The 23,014-nt window shown below is 41.9% G+C and overlaps 1 protein-coding gene across 5 annotated transcripts in view; it reads right to left on the bottom strand.

Moving 5' to 3' along the window:
• PTBP2 (polypyrimidine tract binding protein 2) overlaps nt 1-4,132 on the bottom strand; it is an 86,537-nt gene extending 82,405 nt beyond the window's left edge. For 4 of the 5 annotated variants that reach the window (XM_063136172.1, XM_063136181.1, XM_063136192.1 and 1 more), the window contains exons 1-2: nt 3,981-4,132; nt 1,725-1,755 (exon numbers count right to left, since the gene is read on the bottom strand). In XM_063136172.1, coding sequence (XP_062992242.1) covers nt 1,725-1,755; nt 3,981-3,988 — 39 coding nt within the window. In that variant the 5' untranslated portion in view covers nt 3,989-4,132. Of the gene's footprint in view, nt 1-1,724; nt 1,756-3,980 lie in introns of those variants that run through there. The other variant, XM_063136210.1, reaches the window with a different exon arrangement.
• Nucleotides 4,133-23,014: the final 18,882 nt, after the last annotated feature.

Here is a 23,014-nt window from a genome sequence, read left to right as displayed (position 1 = left end):
CCTAAGGATTATCCCAGGCAAATGGAAGGGTTGTCCCTGCCTGCTCCTGAGATCCCCTGTGTGTCATTTGGATGCACAGGGATGATCCCAGGACAATCCCAGGATAGATATAGGCCTGGTCTAGCCATCGGCATAATGACCCTGTTCAAACAACACACTAAGCCATGGTGGTTAAGCATTTTGTGCTAAACATGATGGCTTAGCGGGTCATGTGAATCATGACTTAACGTGTTGTGTGAATCATTCCTAACCATGGTGTCTACATAACCATGTCTTAAACACGCTCACTAACCATTTGCTGCAAAAGGGTTAGCGACCTAACCATGGCTTAGCACGATGACTGAACAGGCTCTATATAGAATAATTCATAACCACAGTTTGCAAAACCACTTCAAACCATGTTAGAAGAGCCATCCTGCTTAATACAAATGTAGGCATAAGTGTGGATCACACATAACACGAAACCATGATGTAGTGTTACATCATGAAGTTACAACTTGAGCCTGGTTTTCTTAAACCATAGGTTTGGATAAAATGGTGAACAAGTTTGTGGAGAACCCCAAAATAAGTTAAACAAAATGAAGACGGAAGGCAAGTTCATGAAATTTATCTGAACCACAACATAAATGTTACATTATTGTTGAAGCAAAGAAGAGAGTAAGATGTGCAGAGAAAGGAAGCACACATATTTATACATGCTTCCAATCTCCTGAGTTTCAGAGACTGAAAATATTATGTCTACACTGGACCTCTAAGACTAATGAGAACACTTGACTTTTTGAATATTTACTATATAGCTAGAAACTGATTTCTGTCATTGCTATTTTGAGAAACTTTCATTAGAAATGCAAAAAAATATTCAGCCATTCTCCCAACTCCTAGTTAGCTCTTCAATAGCTGTTGCACATAAAGATAAAATAGCAGGTTAACATACATAATTCGAACAGTGTGCATGTGTGCAGCTGGGTTGGGGAGGGAAAGGAAAAGGAAAGGAACCTCTCGTGCAAGCACTTGAGTCATTGCTGACTCCTAGAGGGACGCCTGCTTTCACTGACGTTTTCTTGGCAGACTCTGTAGCGGGGTAGTTTGCCACTGCCTTCCCCAGTCGCAGTTACCTTTCCCCCAGCTAGCTGGGTACTCATTTTACCGACCTCGGAAGGATGGAAGGCTGAATCAACCTGAGCCGGCTGCCTCAGAACCAGCTTCCACTGGGATGGAACTCAGGCCGTGGGGAGAGTTTCGGCTGCAGTAACTGCCACTTACCACTCTGCACCACACGAGCAGGTTAAATAGCAGGTTAACATACATAATTTGAACAGTGTGCATGTGTGCAGCTGGGTTGAGGAGGGAGATAAGATTAATCTCACAGGTTTTGCAAAGTGTCATCTATATTCTACTTTCACTTCAGATACATAGCCTCTATAGTAGGAACTTTAGCAAAAAAACAACAACTATGAGATTTCAATTTATCATGTAGTAACAATAGTAAAAATTTTCATCTGAAGGCACAAAGTTGGTTGGATAAAGAAACCTATTACTTCTAAAATGACTATTTATTGCTAACCATTTTAAGTAGGGGTAAGAGTAGCATTCACTTTCCACTCGCTGAAACTTGTTGACAAAAGTACAACAGTCACCACAGAAAATATTCAACAAGTTTGGAAATCAACATTTCATACTAATACTTTGGTTATTTGGCATTATCTATTTGATTCATAGCCTACCTTCACACCAACTGCAACATCAGTGACAATGCTGAAAAAGAAAAATAAGTTTTTAGAAGAGGAAATTCACTTTTATCTCTTTCCCAATAAGAGAAACAGTGTCCCTGAAGCCAAACATAAAATATATTTTAAGTATCTTACGCTGTAACCCAAATCCCAGCATGCCCCAGCCAACCAGGCCTTTTTCTGTCTAAACACGCACAGGATTGCACAATCAGGAAATTAAGATTTGACAATAGGGATATACTGATTTTTAAAGAAAATAACTTTAAAATGTGTTAATTACAAAAGGTATCGTGGTAAAAATACACACAAAAAGAGTAAATAGACATAACTAAAATTCAGGCCTGCTTTTTAGTTCTTTTTATGTCAAACAAAACAGACCAGTTCTAAAAAAGAATGTCAACTAATAACTGCATAGTCTATTCCCAGTAAAATATTATGGCTAGATTCAGCAAATTGTACAGATTCATATGACCCTAGCGCAGGGTTAGGCAATCTGGTGCTCTCCAAATGTTTTTGACAATTCCCATAATCCATGATCATTGGCCATGCTGGTTGCAGCTTATGGGAGTCGTAGTCAAAAACATGTGGAGGGCACCTGGTTGCCTACCTCTGCCCTACAGCATGTTTTGTGAAAATCATCTCAGAACATGGCTCCCATGAACCAGTTTGTCTAGGAGCCAAGACTATGAAAATAACCATAACCATCATGTTTGGCTCACACTGTAAAAAATGAAAGAAAAACCCCTCTACTCCCTGTAGTTTCTATAAGCATAGTGGTTATAAAATCCATTTTATGTTGAATTATTTCGGAAAAGAAGCCATTGCCATAAACTAAACTGTTGTCATCACCATGACATCAAGTTGTTGTCATCATTGTGTATTCTAATAAATGACCATGTGAATTTACTCACCATCACATTCAAGTGGCCTAATGTAATCAAGGCCATGATAAATGGAGCACATGTTGGATTTTAGCAAGGCAGGGCAGAACACTTCAAAGTTTATAACTGGAGCACGCCACTCCAGCACTTCTTTTCATATAGAGTAGTTACCCATGCTGATTACCAGAGAACAATACAACTTGTGTGCGCATGCGGTAATTATTTTTCCCTCCTGGACCAGCTTGGTTTCAAGTTACTCATGACTCTCTGCCATGAAGTAGACTAACTTTGTCACGCTTTAGTAGGGCTCGTCACACTACTATTATGATCACTGACCATCACGCAATAGCTTATAAAAGTCAACCCAACTGATTACAACGTACATAAGAGCTGAGTAGCTTCATTTCGGAGGCAGATTCGAGTATGATGAAGGGGGGGGGGGGGCAAAGGCAGTAAATTCAGCACTCTTTATGCTGTCACTCTGTGGGCAAGAGCGGGACTTCCCAGCTTCCAATAAGAAGAGGGCCTTGTCTGTGATACGTTGCAGACTACCCACCCAAGCTCCATACCACCAATGAAGGCCGCTGTGTTGTTTCCATATGGCTGACGCCTGCAATCCTTTCCTGACTGCCTGTCTGGAGCACATACAAAGGCATCTTTCTACCTTGGACGGGAGAAGGCCATGAAGCAGCTAATGGAAACAAAAGACCAAGACATCTGTTTCCTGCTGCTTTCTTGTCCCTTGTCTGGGTAGTTGGGGATAAAGAGCTTGTTCAACCTCTTCCTCTAACCCTAAGGGAAGGGGGAGGGCAAGAGAGGAAAGGAAGAAAGGCGTTTCACCTCAAGGGAGAGGCTGGAAATGTGTAAATAAACGTAGGAAGGGGTGTCCCAGATGGGCACGTCTCTTGGGGATTTAGGAAAAGGGCCTTTTCCTATTCACCACCATCCTTTGCATAATCCAATACCTCAGCCCATAAGACTAGGATGCCTCACTTCAGCTACTCCAAGCTCATCCAGGGCCCAGTCCCTGACAGAGGGAGAGACCCCTTATCTCGGGGGAGGGGGAGCAGATGCCTTCCAACCCGTCTTCCCTCCCCCCGCCCCCCAAAGCACACGCCCCTCTTCTTATTCTCTTCCCGGGACCCCCAGGCATTCTCACACCGACAACCAGAAGGCAGGGGCGAAAGAGCGGCCCCCAGTAGACAAGGGATGCGCTGCCTGCCCTCGTCAGAGACCAAACAGAGGGAAGGAATGAAGGAAGGCGGGTGCGGCGGCGGCGGCGGCGGCGACAACTCCCTCCTCCCTCTCTTCCTCCCGGCGGCGGTGGCGGCGTCGGCGGCGTCCGTCCCTCATTCACTCCCTCACTCACCCGTCCATCGCCGAACAGGACAAAGCGCTGGCGACCAGGGCAGGGAGCCGCGCAGGTAGCGAGTAGAGCGAGCGAGCGAGAAAATGGCGGCCGGGCCCCAACGGAAACCGCCGAAGGTTGCCGAGCGCTAGTAGATTCTACTCCCCATCAGACCGGCGAGCTCCTTTGTTCTCAGTGAGCATGCGCGAGGTATCGTGGGCATGCTCAGTTCGCAGGGCTGAGGGGATTTTTTTTTTTTTTTTTTGCCCTCAGAAGGCTAATAGGGAGAAAGTAAGGGCAGGAAAAATGGGACACGCACAGAAAGAAATAGAAAAGAGCGGGATGGCCCTTCCCGTATATTACGCCTTCAAACAGGAGCGATATAAGAAGATTCCTTTTTTAAAAAAAATGTCCTCTCGAGGCATATTTTGCGAAGGGAGTCATTTAGGATGTCCTCCCCCTGGGGTGTCATTTATTTCATAGGGAGACGCTCCTCAGACTAGCTGACTGATCTCAAGGAGGAGCCTTATTCTCTGCGCCTTTTTCCCCCCTTTTTCCTTCTATGGTTATTAATTTATTTATTGCAGTTGAATGTGACAGTTATATATATACACAGACATGCACACTGCCTTTGTTGGAAATAAAAGCTAGCCACATCAACGGGGATTACCACAAGGTACACAGAGTTACGACTGAGCCCTTTTATAATGTTTGGGGAGGAGCTGTTTTAGAACAGTCCTCCAGGCAAATAAAAATCCGTTAGACTAATGGGCCCAGCTGGGGACTGGTAGAAGTTATAACTCGCCTACTAACAGAAGCTGTCGAAAAAATGTGCAATATATTACTGCAACTTATCCACACTTACCTGGGAGTGAGTTCCACTGAACTCAAGGGGACTTGTTTTTGAGACTGTTGTTAGACTGCAACAAAATAGACAAGATGGTTAAAACAAAAAGGTAATGTGGGGTACTTTGAAAGGATCTCTCCAAACTGGGAGAGTGGGCATCTAAATGACAGATGCAGTTCAATGTAAGCAAGTGAAAAGTGATGCACGTTGGGATAAAAACACACAACTTCAAGTATGCCCTGATGGGATCTGAGCTAGCAGTGACCGACCAAGAAAGAGAACTTGGTGTTGTGGTGGACAGCTCGATGAAAATGTCAACACAGGCCAGATCTACATCAAGCAGGATATGACACTTTGAAAATGGTTTGAAAACTCTACGTGGGGTGTGTCCTGGGCCCCAACTGTTGTCACTTCTGTTATAACCTGTTTTAAAGCAGTAGTGTAGATCTTACCCCAGTGTGTGGTGACTGTAAAGAAGGCAAAGTCCATGTTAAGCATTATTAGAAAAGAAATTGAGAATAAAACTGCCGGTATCATACTGCCTTTATACAAATGTATGGTTCAACTACACTTAGAATACTGTGTACAGTACTGGGGCACATCTATACAGGCTCTTTACACTGAAGTAAATGCACAAATTTGCATTATAGGACACATGATGCTGCCGTCCATTTGCAGTAGCGCCGTGTTTTTAACCCGATAATGCGCATATTTACAGTTGCGATTTAATGCGACTTTTGAGCAATGTTCGAATGTGCACCGCGTTAAACTGATGTGTTGGGGGAGTTAAATCGCCCTTTGACATGTGAGCGTATCTTCCAGGGCAGGACAAAGTGATTGGCCGAGCTCCCGCCTTCCCACCTATCGCATCCGCCTCTGGCTCCCTCGTTCCTTCGCGCCCTTTCATTTTTTAATTCTATGATTCTCTGGAGCCAGAGGTAGGAGACGTGTTGTTTCCAATGCTCTGCTTCCCACCCACCCCTCGTATCCTCCTGTGCTGCCTTGTTCCTTTCCTCTGCTCATTCCTTTCCCCTGCTCATTCCTTTCCCCGGCTCGTTCCTTTCCCTTGTTAGCTGTTGATGCTGCAGTGTGACGCTCATTGCGTAGATCCGAATCTATGAAAAACTGGCTTTATATTTAATGATGAGCAATCCCGTTGTCATATAGATGGGGGCCTGGTCACCGCACCTAAAAGAGAGAGAGAGAGAGATTGTAGAGTTGCAAAAAGTGCAGAAATGGGTAACTAAAATTATCAAGGGACTAGAGCATCTCCTCTATGAGGGAAGGTTACAACAGCTGAGATTGTCTAGCTTGTAAAAAAGGAAGCTAAGGGAAGACATGATAAAGGTGAACAAAATTATGTATGGTGGGAAGAATGTGGATAGGGAGACATTTTCCCCCTCTCCCATAATACTAGAACCCAGGGTCATCCCATGAAGCTGATTGGTGGGAGATTCAGGGCAGATAAAAGGAAGTATTTCTTCACTCAGTGCAAAATTAAACTGGAATTCACTACCACAACATGTAGTGATAGCCACCATTTTTGATGGCTTTAAAAGGGGGTTGGATAAATTCCTGGAGAAGGCTAGCTACTAGTTCTGATAGCTATGTGCTACCTCCAGTATCAGAGGCAATAATAATAATAATAATATATTTATTTCTTACCCACCTCTCCCTTTGGATCGAGGCGGGGAACAACATTAGAACAGGAATCAATACATCTTAAAAATTCTTGATTTTACATTGATCTGGATATGCCTGCCAGAAAAGGATAGTCTTTACAACTGCCTTAAAATCACACAGAGAGTTAATTTTACGAATCTCCTCCGGCAGGCCATTCCACAATCTGGGGGCGACAGAAGAAAAGGTCCTCTGGGAAACTGATGTCAGCCTAGTTTTAGCTGACTGAAGTAAGTTCACACCAGAGGACCTGAGTGTGCGGGGCGGACTATAAAGGAGAAGGCGATCCCGCAGGTAACCTGGACCCAAACCATTTAGGGCTTTAAAGGTGATAACCAACACTTTGTACTTTCCCCGGAAACTAATTGGCAGCCAGTGGAGTGATTTTAATGTTGGGGTAATATGCTCAACCCTAGATGTACTGGTAACCAACCTGGCTGCCATATTTTGAACTAGTTGAAGTTTCCGAACTAGGTACAATGGTAGCCCTATTTAGAGCGCATTGCAGAAGTCAAGCCTTGAGGTTACCAGCGTGTGCACTACTGTCTTTAGGTCTTCTGACTCTAAGAAGGGGCGCAGCTGGCATATCAGCCGAAGCTGATAGTAGGCACTCCTGGCAGTCTCGTCTATCTGGGCTGTCATTTGTCAGTAAGCTTATATACACCAGTTACTGGGGAACATGGGCAGGAGGATACTGTTGCACCATGTCCTGCTTTTGGGTCCCTGGTCCATAGCTAGTTGGCTACTGTGTGAACAGAGTGCTGGACCAGATGGTTCTTTTGTCTGATCCAGCACGGCCCTTATATTTTTATGTTCTAAAGATGTATAAAGTCAAACTCCCTCCCAAATTTATATAATCCAACAACTATTCTGCTGTTGAAACTATGGGCCACGGGCAGGAAATAATTCAAAAATGACTACCAAAGCAGCCAGATGTTAGCTCCTTACAGGCTGGGTATTCTACTGATGTTTCTTCTTGCAGATTCTAGGTCCCAGTCACAGATGTAAGAGGCACTGGGGAAGCAAATATACATGCATAAGTTTTGACAGATACATCTTGGAACTTCAGGCCACTTACAAAATCCTTATGCTGCAATCCTTTCCACACTTACCCAGGAGTAAGCAGTGTAAACATGCTTAGGACTGAACTGCTAGAGCAAGTTCATGGATCATAATCCTAATCTTAATTCATAAGTGGATATATTTGCATTGTAAGTGTGTCATATAGCTTGTTCAAGTTCAGAGAAACACATTAAAGACAGAGTCATTAGCAAAATTGAGTTAAATATGCTGGTTTAAACATTCTCAGATTAGTTGAGGTCTAGTGAGATCTTTCATGTTAACAACTACAAAATGGATGTCACCAGTTCGAAATACTTTATCTCCCCCTTCCTTTTTTTGTCATCCATGAGGAACCACTTCTTCAATATATAGATAAATACAAACACATACCATAAGTGATGTAAAATACTACATATCTTCAAACTTGGACACTTTCTTTGGTAAAACCATCTGGTTTTGTGTTGTTTTAAGTAAAAAGTTACACTGGATCTGGATGTGATGAAGAAGGAGAGGGTTGTCCAGTTCTAAGACGAAAAGGGAGAGAGGATTTACATTCCTTTCCTTATGCTTTCCGTCCCTTGGGTTTCTCTATAATAGGTTATATCATTGATTTTAAGCTGTTATGTCATTAATTTTAAACAGGGCAGGAGTCCTTTTTATTTTTGTATAGCACCTACTGATTTTAGGCACTTTATAAATAAAGGGACAAGCAGTAAACACACACATACTTATATAGATTGGGTCATCTCAATATGAAAAGAATCTCCAGAACACCCCCCTCCCATTGGCAGAAAAAAAATATACAGCACCATACATCAGGGGTTGGGCAGAAAGTAGATCACCAGCTGCTTTAGACTTCAACTCCCAGCATTCCTGACCATTGGCCATGCTGGCAGGGGTTTCTGGGACTTGAAGTCTAAACAATACAGATTGATCTCTCAAAGACCGCAATCCTGAACACTCTGACTATGGAGAAAGAGCCTGATCTATGCATGTTTCCTGAAACAGAACTTCTTTGTCTCAGAACGCTAGGTGCAATCTGATGGTTCCAACACATACCAGTGACTAAGGGTGCAATTCTATGCATGTTTAGACAGAAATAAGGCCTACAACTCCCAGCTTCTCCCCATCAGGACTTCTTTCTGTCAAAACGTGTGCAGGGTTGCACCCTAACTCATTCAGTTTGCAGTTTCCATCCTAAACTCCATACCTCATGGCTACAACATTGGGCTTAATTTTTGTGTTTCTTTGTCTCTCTCTCCCCCTGCCTCCCTCCCCGCCCCCAGCCTCCCCACTATTCCCATCTAACCTGCTGAAGAGTACTAGAAGATTTGCAAGCTGGCACAGTCTTTTGTGGCATTTTGGTTACTCCTAATAAAGAGATTACCCAACTATGGATTTTGGTTTTTTTTCCCTCTCATAGACCAGTGCAGATATCTTTGTTCATAGGTTAGTGTGATAAGCACATGCTTTGCATGCTGATCCCCGGCTTCTCCAGGTAGGGTGAGAAAATGAATCCCGCCTGAAACCCTGGAGAGCCGCTGCCAGTCAGCGTTGACAATACTAGGCTAGATGGACCAATGGTCCAATTTTTTATATCCCTATGTTCTTATACGGGGGTTGGATAAATTCCTGGTGGCGAAGGCTATCTATGGCTACTAGCCCTGATGGTTGTGTGCTATCTCCAGTATTCAAGGCAGTAAGCCTGTGTGCACCAGTTGCTGGGGGACATGGGTGGGAAGATGCTGTTCCACCATGTCCTGCTTGTGGGTCTCTGGCCGATGGCTGGTTGGCCACTGTGTGAACAGAGTGCTGGACTAGATGGATCCTCGGTCTGATCCTGCATGGCACTTCTTATGTTCCTAAGTGTGCATAAGATAGCAGTTTCATTTTCACTGAAGTCAGTGTCACTTGTTTCTGAGTACCGAAGTTTAGCCTTATACTGAAAGTATTTTGACGGAAATGGAACGAGTTGTTTTGAGCCCAGGGGTGGGGTTACAAGTAATACTAAACATGCATTTCAATCTGGAAAGCATTTTTCGTTGTTCATAACTGTTACTAATGTGGCATTCAAATATATTTAAGGAGGATTTTTTCATGTATGAACATTGTCTGGCATTTACATTCAATGCTGCTTTTTGATTTAAATTAAAGATGCAGAAAATGCAGAGGACAAAATGATTTCAGCATCACTTGTAAAAACAGCCAAAATGCTTAAGAGAATATGTCCTTGCTTTTTTCACACAAAACTCCAGTGAACCTGTAGATCCCATGGATATATTTACGCCATCCCAAGAGGATAGCAGTCTCAAGTGGGAGGACACAGTTAATCCACATTTTTAAATACCGACAAAATTTAAGGTGAGTAGAAGCTCATTTATATCTTACCCATGATGCTTATTTAAGATTACTGCTACAGACTGTTTGTCACAAGTTTTTTTTAAAAAACCCTTTCTAAAAGTTACATTTATTCATTTTGAGTTTAATTTACCTCTAAGTGGGTGTGGGGAAAACCATATACTACAAAATACCAGCAATATGTACTAATGAGGCTGTGAATCTTGGTGATTAATTATAGCAACCTGACTATAATAAAGTTGCCAAGTTGACTTAGGCAATTACAATCAGAGAGAGAAAATGTTTCTAATACCCTTACTGTCAGGGCTAGGTAGGCTGGAACAGAGATTTTCTTGAAGAAGCATCTATCCCAAGAGCTACTACAGCTTGTCAGAAGCAAGTTGTGTTGCAGCTTCATCTTCCTGATGCTTGCCAGTTATATATATATATATATATATATATATATATGAAAATAATATTTCCACTACAACCCCAGCTCATTATCTGAACAACAGGTTACCTTGCTTGGTTTGTAAGCCCTGTAAGTGTGTTAGTGCTTTGCCTTGGTGTCCTACGATGTATAAATGTGCAAAAGGGATACAGCATTGCCATGGTGGGATCATAATGATTTGACACAAGGTATAGATCTGGCCTAGGTCTGATGGATTATTGAGGGTTTCTGATGGAATGTGACAGAGGTTTGAGCAATACCCCAACATCAAGTTTTATTTATATCCCACCTTTTTTTCCTCCAAGGAACCCAAGGCAGTGTATATAATCCTCCTGCTCTCTACTTTATCCTCACAACAACAACAACCCTGTGAGGCAGGCTGGGCTGACAGTCTGTGACTGGCCCAAAGTCACCCAGCGAGCTTCTATGGCCAAGTGCTTTATTCTACTAGAATAAAGCAGAGCAACTGAGTTGGTACAGTGGTGACAATATATACAGTAGTAATAATGATAGCAATAACAATAGTAATAATAATATATTTTAAATTATTTAATTTTTCGATCTAGTTATATATAAAAACAATGGAAACAGATACATGATATCTATCGTACCAATAAACACACAATATTGTAGTATTTTAAAAACTATATTTACCTACGAAAACTTTACTAATACCATACATGTTTCGACCTGTGGTCTTCTTCAGTAGTAAAATGAGCATTCACAATTATACAAACATATGTCATCAATACATACAACACAAATAACAATAGGGACCTACTGCAGTGTTAAAACCTGTAAATACAAAGACAGTGTTGTGTTTTAAAATATTATTTATTAAAAATTCCTACTTAAAATCAAAGTAAAATGTATCCAAAGATAGATAGGTAGATAGATAGATAGATAGATAGATAGATAGATAGAAATAGATAGATAGATAGATAGATAGATAGATAGACACATATACACATACGAGTGGGTACTAGAACCCAGATCTCTCAACTCCAAGTCCCGCACTCCAGCTGCTTCACCACATTGGCTCTTTATACATTTTACAGAATAACTGCACCATCCCTGTAGGGTTGCCAATTGACCAGAAAAAATCCCAGGCTCATTCTGTGTATGTGCGTGTGTCCAATTTATTTTCTGAATAGTTGCTAGGAAACAAGGGGGCAAGACCAGTTTTAAATATATCAGCAAGCTTGTTTGCATGCAAATATGAGTACTATGTCTAGGGAGGTGTCCAGTGTTGGTAGTTACTTTACGCATCCATGACTAGAGATGTGAAGGGCTGGAAAAAACCTGGAAAACTTCAGGAAAAAATGGTTTTTATCTGGGTTTTTCCGAAGCCTTTTTTGGTTCTTTTTTGAAAAATTGAAAAAAAATGAAGAAAAATGGATTATAGGATGTTTTATTTTAGCATGATGAATAAAATGTTTAAGACAAGGTGTTCAAATATTTACTTCTCCAGATTATTATTATTATTATTATTATTTATTTATATAGCACCATCAATTTACATGGTGCTGTACAGATTATACACAGTAAATAGCAAGACCCTGCCGCATAGGCTTACAATCTAATAATTTGCACTCTGTACATGCTCAAGGGCATGGTATTGCCTAAGGCTGAGTTATTACAGATGGGATCTAGGGAGAACCCCTTGCTTGCCCCAAATTAATGTTTTAAATTCTGCTGTCCCGCTGCAGCTAACAGAAGCAGTGACTTAAGTCCTTCAGAGCAAGTTAGTCACGGCTTTCCTAAGAAGTGAGTAAGAGCAAACGTCCATCTAGTCAGACATAAGTTTCCATCAAATGGATGCTGCTAGGAAGCCCACAAGGCAAACTTTCCTGTTAGGAAAAGATAGACTCTTTCTGAACACGGCAGTTCCATTTTGCTGTGATCCAGACCTCTTCTCTATGAGTTGGCCTAATCCTGTGTAGTCTTCCATTTATTCTGTATATCGGTTGCCAAATAACAGCAGTTCTCTGGTCAATGTACCAACGGGAGGGCGGGAAGAAAAATGAGAAATCACGACAAGCAAACAAACATTAGGAAGTAAATTGATCAACTGTAAAATTGAAACACGAGTACAAGACATCCAAACTTTGCATTAAGAGCAGGGAGATAATACAATACCAATTTCACTGAGCCAAATGACCCTATTGAAACCACAGTATAATATATGAGTATAAAAGGTTGAAGGGGAAATAAAAATCTCCTTGCCTGGTGCAAGAAAGGTAGTAAAGTAGATGCCAGGAACGCCTTTTTGGGAAGGGCCACTGCTGAAAAGGCTCTGCTCTCGTAGCCCCAGCGCCGGGGGCATGTGGAGAAGGCTCAGCTTGTGTACAAATTAGCTCTAGACATTTTCCACACTGTATTTGAGGGGAAGGAAACTGTGTGTGTTGGGGGGAGGTGGGCAGGGTACCGTGCCTTGCCCAAGTACTTACCCCCTTTTTAACTTTGCAACCTGGAATTAAAATGGAGTTCATGGGCATGTTCAGATTATCACAATTTCTGTGCACCAAGTCCTAGGTTGCAAATTGAATCTACAACTCTCAAATGCAAGGGCAAGATGCATTTCTGCCACTAGGGGGCACTGCCATTGAAGCAGAGACTGAAACTGATAGTGATAGCTATAGCTCAGAAAATGAGTCTGATTAAATTTCATGCATATTCATTGAATCTTGTCCCCCCCCCTTTTTTTTTCTCAGTTCTTTTTATGGGAATGGGTGCTTTATGTCCACTTGACACTGTGGAGGACTAGTGGAGACATAAATAACTTTCTTTGTTACTAATGTTGATGGTTTCCTCTGTCGTTGTTCTTTTAAATTATTTTTTGCCTGCTCTTCATAACTGGCAAAACCAAAGAGGTTCCTTACACTTCAGGTGTTCCTAACAGTTCAGGAGCTTGTAGCTCCATTTGTTACAAAAAATAAAAAAAAGTAAATTCAATTTGTAATAATTGTTTGAATACACTGTACTTTTAATATACCAAATGTAATAATTTTATGTCAAACCAACGTGGACTTAATTACTTTATGTTCCTAAAGTAACAAAGTGACTTTCAATCTTTAAACAGTGCTAATATTTGCATTATTTCAATTTTTCTGAAAATTTCCATTCACCCCCCTTCCAGTTTTTTTCCATGGCTTCAAAATTTCCAGAAATTTTACATCTCTCGCCAGGACCCTGCAGAATGACCTGACACTTTAAATCTACTATTGTGAAAGCAACGATCTCACTGCAAATATCCACAATAACTTACAAATATATTCTCTCCTATTTGTAAAGAATACACAAATGTCATAATTAGCAAAATATGTATAGCAACCCCTTTTCAAACTATGGTAAATTGTACATTCTTTCAATTAACTGGTCATTGATGATTTGTGACTTACAAATGTGCATTCTTTGAAGAAAGCTGTTGGACCATCTGTAACCTAGACTGCAAGAGTTAATGCACATCATAGCTAACACTGACCAAACATTAAGCTACAACAGAGCAAACATATGTAGAGTAAGAATGTTAGAGTCCATCCATCTCTCTTTAAACTTTGATGTTCAATGCCCACTCATCATTTTAGCCTTTCTAAAATGTTAACGGTTTTGCCCCTGTAGACAATTTGCACAATTGGCAAGCTAGTTTGCTCCATTACTGGGTACTTTTTGTGACCCTATAAACAAACCATTTTCAGTAGTCGGCATTGCTTTTGTCTTGCTTTATAAAAACCAAATGGACAGCTTCCTAAAGTAGCCATTACAGGTGAGAGCCTCTATAAATGTTCTTTAAACATTCAGAGCAGAAGTTTGCTGGTCAGAACTGAGGCTATCTTCCGGTATTTTCTCTCTAAGCAGGTTATGGTTTATTTTCCTGAAACAAAAAAAATGAGTACTTCCTATGACTACCTCTTCTATCTAGAGGTCAAAATGCAAGATTTAAGTCTTCATGCTCCACGTTTTAAGGCTCTTCAGGAGTGAAGAGATCAAGGCCTTGGCATCAAGGCTATTTCCTTCCCATTGGTTTAAAAGATTTAACAAATTAGAATTGTGAAACAACCCAATCCTGAAAGGATCATCTAAAGGACATGATTTGTGTCTTCCTTCCTCAACATATGCTTAATTCAAATTCTCATTTCTCTGTCCCATAGATTAGTGTTGTTTTTTTCTTTGTCTCACACACCCATAAAAAGCTCTCAGTGACAACTAGATGTCTGTGTTACTTTTGTGCACTATCAACATTCTCAAGAGGTATTCTCAGAGAAGCAGATGGCTGGACAGAATGCTTCTCGGAACAAAAACATGTCTTAAAATTCTGCTGGCGGTGGGATGCTACCTGATCATTCTGCAGACGAAGAATAGAGAAATCCATTTTATCTAGAGATCTCAAGAGCCAAGCACAAATCCTGGTTCAATTGTAGTGTCACTTTGCAAAATTAATAAAGATTGAAAAGTGGTTAAGTTGAAGACATCTGAATATGGGGCCTTTTTGAGTGTAAAAACTGAACTGGGTAGCAGCTAGCATAGCACCCAAAATATTATTAATATGACCCCAACATATATACACGGGTGGTTTCCAATGGCTAACTGCTGCTGTGCCATATCACTAACATGTAAATGTTCCATGTTATGGCTGGATTATGTGGGTACTTACAATTGCGCCCGCTTCAGCAGGCCCAGTGGAAGGCTAACCCCTAATCCAGAGCTCCATGTTTGCTTCCATGCACACTATGTTTTTGCATGTGTGAGTTTCCCCATTACCTTCAGTGGAGAAGATATCACCCATGCAATTCCTTTTGCATGTCTACAGCAAAATCGACATCGATTTCAGTTTTTAAATCTCGCTTGAAAACGTTTCTTTTCTCGAAAGCTTTTCAATCATAGCGTGATCATACTAGTCTGTATTTTAGTTTTAATGCCCCCTACCCCGGTTGGTTTTTCCCTTCCCTCCCCTGTCTGTTACTGTGATTTTAGATTGCAAGCCATATGGCAGATTGTCTTGTTTTGTTTTATTCTGTGCAGTGCCATGAACATTGATGGGGCTTTATAAATTATTATTATTATTATTATTATTATTATTATTAATAATAATAATAATACTAATACAGCGGTTTCTTCCACCTAAGTGACTGAGAAAGACCTTGCACAAGGAAGCTTAGAATACATACAATATTTTCCTGAATTCAAAAGTTTGCAGATTACAACACCTGCAATACTTTATAATGCATGTACATGAGACAATGCCATCTGCACTGAAAGTCCATGTGTAGTGGTTACAATGTCAGACTAAGACTAAAGAGATCTTGTTTTAAATCCCCACTCAGGTGTGCAGCTCATGGCCAAACTGCACATTTTTCAAAATGGATTGGAATATTGGATCACTTACCTCAGTGTCAGCATGCATGGCCTTGATTTGGATTGTGAATATGGCACTCTGCAGGCGGTGGCATGGAATTTCAGGATGAAAAAGAGGGGAAATCTAAATCTCCCAATCCCAGAGAACCACAGTCCTGATCTGAATCAAGGCCACACATGCTTATACTGAGGTAAATAATCCAATAATGCATAGCAGAGCATGTAGTTTGGCCCTCACTGAGCATGTAGTTTGGGCCCAGTCACTATCTCTCAGTCTAACTTACCTCACTGGGTTGTTGTGAGGATACAACTGGCAGGACGGAAAGAAGCCTACTTCTCGCCCAGCCGGAAAAGCTTGGGCAGGGGGCGAAGCCATGCAACCTGTGGCCCCTTGGCATGTGGGCATTCTACCAGTGAACAGTTAGGGAATTCAGCTTTTTTCAGAGCTGAGAGAGAAGCTTTAGGACTGATGGCCCATCCTAGTTGACTAACTGCTGGAATTCTGGGTGATACTACACCAAGGGGAGGTATCCACATGAACCTTTTGAGGTAAGCTGGTGGGCCCATCCTTTGCTGCCATGGGAAAAGAGGTTTGCAGGCAGCATGGCAAATCTCCATGTTTGAAGGATGCTGGAAGGGCAGGCATGATTGTCTGAGGGAGCTGTTAGGGCCTTTCAATTTTCTGATGCTCAGTTAATGAGCAGTCTCGCACCTGGCCAAAGGGGCTGAGGCGCCATGATAACGTTGGTGGCAGCCTCTAGTGAGGGGATATGCCCTTGAGGAGTCTGACTTCCTACTTCGCCCCCTGGGGCAAGGAACTTGGGTTTCTGTTTTATCACAGGTAGGGGCTTCTCCTTAACCAGTCCCATTTATACAGGAGCCAAGAAGCCCCTTCAGACATCAGGCTTATGGAATCTGGCTAGGGGTGCCATAGTAACGCTCACCATGGTCTTGAGTGAGGGTATATGCCCATTTGCAGTTTTGACCCTATTTGCTCTACAGGGGGAAAATCATGGGTTGCTATTTTATCATAGGAAAGGGCTGCCCCTTATCAGGTACCATTTTGATGGTAGCCAAGAAGTCCTTTCAGACATCAGGCCTATGGAATTACTCAGTCTGGACACTCATTTGGAATTGGGCTGCTGCTGCTGCAGTAGGGCTCGGAGATGCCATCCTCTGGGTCACAGAGAGATCGCAGTCTTGGGCATGCATAAGCATACATTCTGAAAGGAAGATGGCTGCGGTTACTGTAGATTCAATGTTGATAATTGTGTTCCTTTGACAGATTGGCAGAGCAGACCACAGCCCATGGGGGTCCTAATCTGCAGACAGTGTGTGACATCTGGCCAGCCGTAGAGCAATGTGGCAACTGTTGGCATGCAGCTTGGGCTCCATCCAGTGGGGAGGCAGGCAAGGCATGCTGGGGTGGCATCTGCCCCATAAACAGTCCAGTCTGGTTGGTGTTGCCCCACCGCAGGTGTGGTGCCCACCTGGAGGATATGATGGGTTTCCTGGAGCAGAAGTCCCCAACTTTACAGTCTAGGGCAGACCTGGAGGATATCTGGATGGCCAAATATTTATACTGTGTGATCAAACTTGCCCCCTCAGTATCAGTAGCCTGAAGGTGGGGAAGCCCTTAGTCTAAATAGGGCAATGACAAAAAGTCTATAGGCAAATTTGTATGTCTCCAAGGATTGGCAAGGATGTGTGATCCACCATCGAAAAATTTCCACAAGAGGGGAACTTTATAGGGCAGACAGGTTCACATGTACAATGTAGGCAATGATATTTTCCTGCAGGATCTGCATGTGGGCCTGCGGGATTTCCCCATGGCTAATGGGAATAGGGGTGTGCAGGAGTTTGCATGATATTACAATAGGGATGATGAGCACTCTGGCACCTTTTGGTGATTGGCATACCTGGAGGACCTGGGTCGGGACCCCTTTGGGGGTCGAATGACCCTTTCACAGGGGTCGCCTAAGACCATCGGAAAACACATATTTCCGATGGTTTAGGAAACTGTATTGACTGAACGATGTCATGTATCATCTTTTGTATTTTTAAAGCTATTGTTATGTATTATTTTCATTAGCAAACCATCCCATGACAATGGATCGTGTAGAGAAGAACGAAAATAATTTTATGGTTGGGGGTCACCACAACATGAGGAACTGTATTAAAGGGTCGCGGCATTAGGAAGGTTGAGAACCACTGCTCTAATAGATTACTGCACCTTCACATGCAGATCCAGGGAGGGGTAAAGTTCCCTTATGTAAATAAAGAGGTCCTAGTTTATCCCAAACTCTGGTGACTATGTCTTTATTCCATGCTTCCTTCCTCACTTGCAATTGCGCATTCCTCCTCAGCTCCCTGGAGGAAAATCAAGATAAAAAATGTGATTCAAATTTGTTAAAACAAAAGTATGCACTGCACGGCAAAAAGTAGTTGTACACATGATAAGGCGTTTTATTTATTTAAGAGCGGAGGAGTTATTAACCTTATAATTTAGAAGCCTTTCATATAATGCAGCAAGAAAACTCCCAGACCTCAAGGTGTTGCTTATTTACACATATACCATTTGTGACAATTAGCAAAAGAAACAGCAATACATTTGTGGAGAAAATATTTACAGCATCCTTTAATAGGCAGTAGACTGTACAAGCACAATAAATCTGTAATAGAGAGGTGCAAATTAAGATGGCAAACAATGCTTTGTGCAAATCAAATAGAGGGAAATTTGCTGAACAGCTTCTCATTATAAACTTGAATTCAGCTATTCAGTCTCAGCTCTTAACTTTGTGATCTTAGGAATTTCACAACAATGGTTGCATATTTATTTATTTATGTTGTCCCTGGGACAGTGGAAATCCCCCTATAAGATCACAGACAGAGCTGTAATCTCATAAGAGGAGATCCAGTCGTGGATTCTCCTCCCTGTCCCTGTGCAAAGATCCACAACCCTCACCTCTCCAGTTTAAGAAGCTCAAACAATAGGTGACCCTTGTACATATGCAAGCACTAGGGCAAACCTGTGGCACCATCTTGTTTGTTTCTGTGTAATGGTTGTTTTTATTTCTTTGCATGCATACATGTGAAATAATATTGGACATCATAGTGGTGTAGCAGAAGCAGCAAAGCGGCCATAGGTGTTGAAATTTATTTATTTATTTATTTATTTACAATATTTATATACTGCTCCCCATTGAAAATTTCAGAGCGGTGTACAAGATAAAATGAAAATTAAAAACAGAATAAAACACTTAAAATAATGATGTTTTCAAGAGGCACTGAAAGGAGTACAAAGTTGGTGCCTGCATGACCTCCAGAGGCAGGGAATTCCACAGGAGGGGCGCCACCACGCTGAAGGCTCTTCCCCTGGTGGACTCCAATCGGAGGATGGATCTATGTGGGACCACCAGGAGCAGACCCTCAGATGACCTCAGTGACCGGGCGGGTTGGTAGGGGGGAAGGTGCTTTCTCAGGTATCTTGGTCCCAAGTTGTTTAGGATTTTGTACACTAGGACAAGAACCTTAAACCTGGCCCGGCAGCGAATAGGTAGCCAGTGCAGTTCCCTCAGCAGAGGAGTTACATGCTGGAAAGGGGCAGCTCCAGACAACAGCCGAGCTGCAGCATTCTGCACTAGCTCCAGCTTCCGGAGCAGCTTCAAGGGCAGCCCCACATAGAGTGCATTGCAGTAATCCAATCTTGAGGTTACCAATGCCTTTACCACCATGGTCAAGCTATACTGCTAACCTCCATGCATAGCTAGACAAGCAGCAGATTTTGAATCTTTAGCAGACGTACACTGAGGACCAATTTATGCATGTATATACATCATTTGATGACTTAGCACTTGATAATGTTCAGTGTGCCACTCGACTGCTGAAAACGCTGCACCTGCAGTAGTCAGACATGATTGTAAAAATACTTCCACATGGAATTTTATTTTACTTTTTGAACTACATTTCTTCTTCATGGTTTCTGTAACTTACACAGAACGTGGAGTGAACATGCAGAGTCTTAAACAATACATGTTAAACCAAAAGGGATTTTTGTTAATTGAATTTGATTACATTTTGAGAAAGCTATACCTAAAGCTCTCTGATCAGGCAAACATGAAATTGAAAATGAGAAATTTAATAGGAAAAGGCAGGAAGAAATATCATAATAAATAAGAAATCAGGGCAAACAGACATTGCTGTAAATGATTTCTTCATTACTCCCTCCCCCCACCATTTTCACTCTGAAGTTAATGCAAAGGGCTGAAATTAAATTGGAACTCTAGTGTGGGATGACCCACCCATTACACTTTCTATTGCAAAATAATGATCCATTTCCATTATGGGTTTTTATTTTGAAATAGAAATTGCAAATGCAGTGCCCCACAGTCCATATTGGGCCTGCAGCAGGAGAGAAGGGTTAAAGACCCCCTAACCCACATACTAGGGTCCCAGGGGAACCATACAAGAGGAGAAAATTTGGACCTGAGTTTTCCAGTCCTGAGTTATATTAGAAGTTTCAGCACCAACGTTTTCCCCTCCTTTCTGATCCCCCACGGTGTCTCATATAATAAAGTAGGTGCTGTACTAATGAGTTATAACCCAATTTGGATAAAGAGGACAATATTTTAAAATGTTACTTCCATTCTTCCCAGTGTGAATACCAGTTAAGCCCCAGCACTTCAATCCCATTTAACCAGAGCACAATTATTATCAGACTGATTTTGTGGATGATTTCCTAAATTCTGTAAATCATCAAAGGGAATCAATGTCACTGAAGGAACGGTCACCTCTCAGCAGTGTGAACGTATTCAAAGGGGAAATCCTTGAAGATGTAAAAGAGAGGGGGGACAGAAGAAACACAACTTCAAAGAGGATACCCAAGCAATGTGACTGTCTCTGAAGAGGGGGAAATAATCAAAAGACAGGAGACAGTTCCTCTGCAGTGTGAAAATCCTCAAAAGGGGATTCCCTTTGGACTGGGGATCTTTGAAGGTGAAATCTCTTCAATGATGTACAAACTTTCAAAGCAGAAAAAAAAATCTAAAAAGTTTGAAGTTGCTATTCTTAATATTCTACATCCACCATGGGGGTGGGTGGGGGAATTACAGCATTGTCGTCAATTCACAGAAAGTGCCCTTTCCTTCAGTTTTCCCTTGCTGGAGAGGATGGAGATTTTAAAACGTGTTTTTTCTTTAAATCAACAGGGCCAAGTCATTGCCTAGTATATAAGCAACACATTTAGGCTAAAAAGCATTGGCTACCATCCCAAAGGCATTTGTACCAGTTAAAGCTCCACTAGATTGGACAATATATTTGCAGCTAGTAGAATGAATTCCAGAAGAATTGCAATAGAAGTGATCAGAGGAATATATATACTATAAGATTTTGAGGCCTTTTAATCAAATATTTCAGTAGCCCCCTTTATCTTTTTTAATTGAATATTTAATTGAATATTTTCTTAATTATTACTATTTACAAGCACTGCACACGTGTTATTTTAGTAAGTTCATACAACACCCTCTAACATGGTCATTGTGACTTGTTTTGTTCTATGCTATATTGATTACTGTAGAAATCCCTAATCTCTTATTTGAGCTATTAAATTAACTGAGGTAAACATTTAAAAACTCATTAAACTCATAAATCATTAGCTGAAGACAAAACAAGAACACAACAAAGAGACCTAAATCCCAGAAGGGTTGCCCTTTACAAAGGCAGCTAAATCCCAGGGGTGGTGTGGGGGGAATCCAACAGCAATTTAGAGTCTTTGCAACCTTGCTCTACCAGAGATTCTTGAGTGGTTGAAGAGAACCTCAACCACACACTAGAACTAAACCCAAGCTTATAAAGGGACAATAAAAGGATTGTATAGTTCTATATTGAAAAGGGTAACTGTACAGGCCTAGCTAGTGAAACAGCCTGCTTATAAACAACAACAGCACATAGGCTAAATTCAGTTTGGGCTCAATGCCGGCTCAGATTTTAGGTCTTATAGAGCAGCTCATAAACTAAAATTCAGAAATAGACTTATCCCAAGTTTGAGAGTTCCCCTTATTATTTAGTTTAAAACACACACACACACACACACACACACACACACACACAGAGAGAGAGAGAGAGAGAGAGAGAGAGAGATCCAGCTTTGCAAGCCACAGTCCCTTCCTAAAACAGATATCCAGATATCCCCTCAGCTCCTTCCTTTCCCAAGGGAGTCTGAATAGGATGACCATATTTTGGAAACCAAAAAGGAGGACAACATGACCGCCCCAAAGGGGCATGCCCACCAACATGTCCAGCCCCCAAGGGGGCATGCCCACCTAAACATGGCCTTGGTCACATGTTTGATTTCACAGCACACAATTAAGACAAACCCGTTCTATATAAAATCTTAACGTTAAGATCGCACCAGATCGGCACTGGGGAGGGGGCTGGAGGACATGTTCCCGGAAGTCTAGGAATGCATCCTCCGGGCCTTTCCCCTGGTAAATTGAGCCCCAGTCCAGGTTGCCCTGGAGATTCCCGGTTTCCCAGAGGTCTCCGGGGTTTTCCGGGTCATCTGGTCTCCCTAAGTCTGAACCATATCCGCTTCCAAGTCACCTACCCTTTTGTCTGTTGTCCACTCCAATTACCCACTGACTGTTGGTCTTGCCCTTGAATAGAAAATCTCCCATTGACTATTGCCCTCTCTGCTAAATAGAACATCTCCACTCACAGGAGGGCTGTCAGGTATAGGTTTGGGCTTGGCCGTTCAGCCTTGCAATTTGTAGTTAGATTTAATTAGAACTAGTCTGTAATGTTAGAATCTATGCAAGCTTATCTCTGTCATTCTTCTCAGAGAAAGCACAGATGGGAGTCGCTTCACCCACCTGCCTTGACCTTGAGGCTGCAAAGCTTTTCTGGGAACCTGATAGAGTTTTGGAAGAGCTGAAGGAGTCACTCAGATTGAAGCATCATCTTGGTGGGCTGAGCAGTGTGTCCCTGTTCAGACAAGGGCCTTATACTGAAAGGCCAAAGCCCCTGTCTGCCAAGTGGTCTGGAGGAGGCCTTCGCCTCCCTTTTTAAATTGGAGCAATAGTGAGGAGCCTTTGCTAGGAATATCTTGCCAGCATGGTCCGAAAACCCTCCCTGTTTGGATCTATCACTGTCTGAGATTTCAGAAGCACTCTGCACATGGATTGGATTTTGGATTAATAAGGACTTTTCCATGAAAAGTACTGTGGGGCTTGAACTTTCATTTGCTGTGGATTTTGTGTTTTCCTTGATTGACAGCTCAGTTGGACTAACTCCCTTGGGTGGTTTGTTAAGCCTTTCAAGAATTTT

The sequence above is a fragment of the Elgaria multicarinata genome, chromosome 1 (genome assembly GCF_023053635.1).
Source record: "Elgaria multicarinata webbii isolate HBS135686 ecotype San Diego chromosome 1, rElgMul1.1.pri, whole genome shotgun sequence".
Taxonomy (NCBI): domain Eukaryota; kingdom Metazoa; phylum Chordata; class Lepidosauria; order Squamata; family Anguidae; genus Elgaria; species Elgaria multicarinata.
The sequence above is the reverse complement of the archived record's forward strand: the minus strand, read 5'-3'. Positions and strand labels throughout refer to the sequence as shown.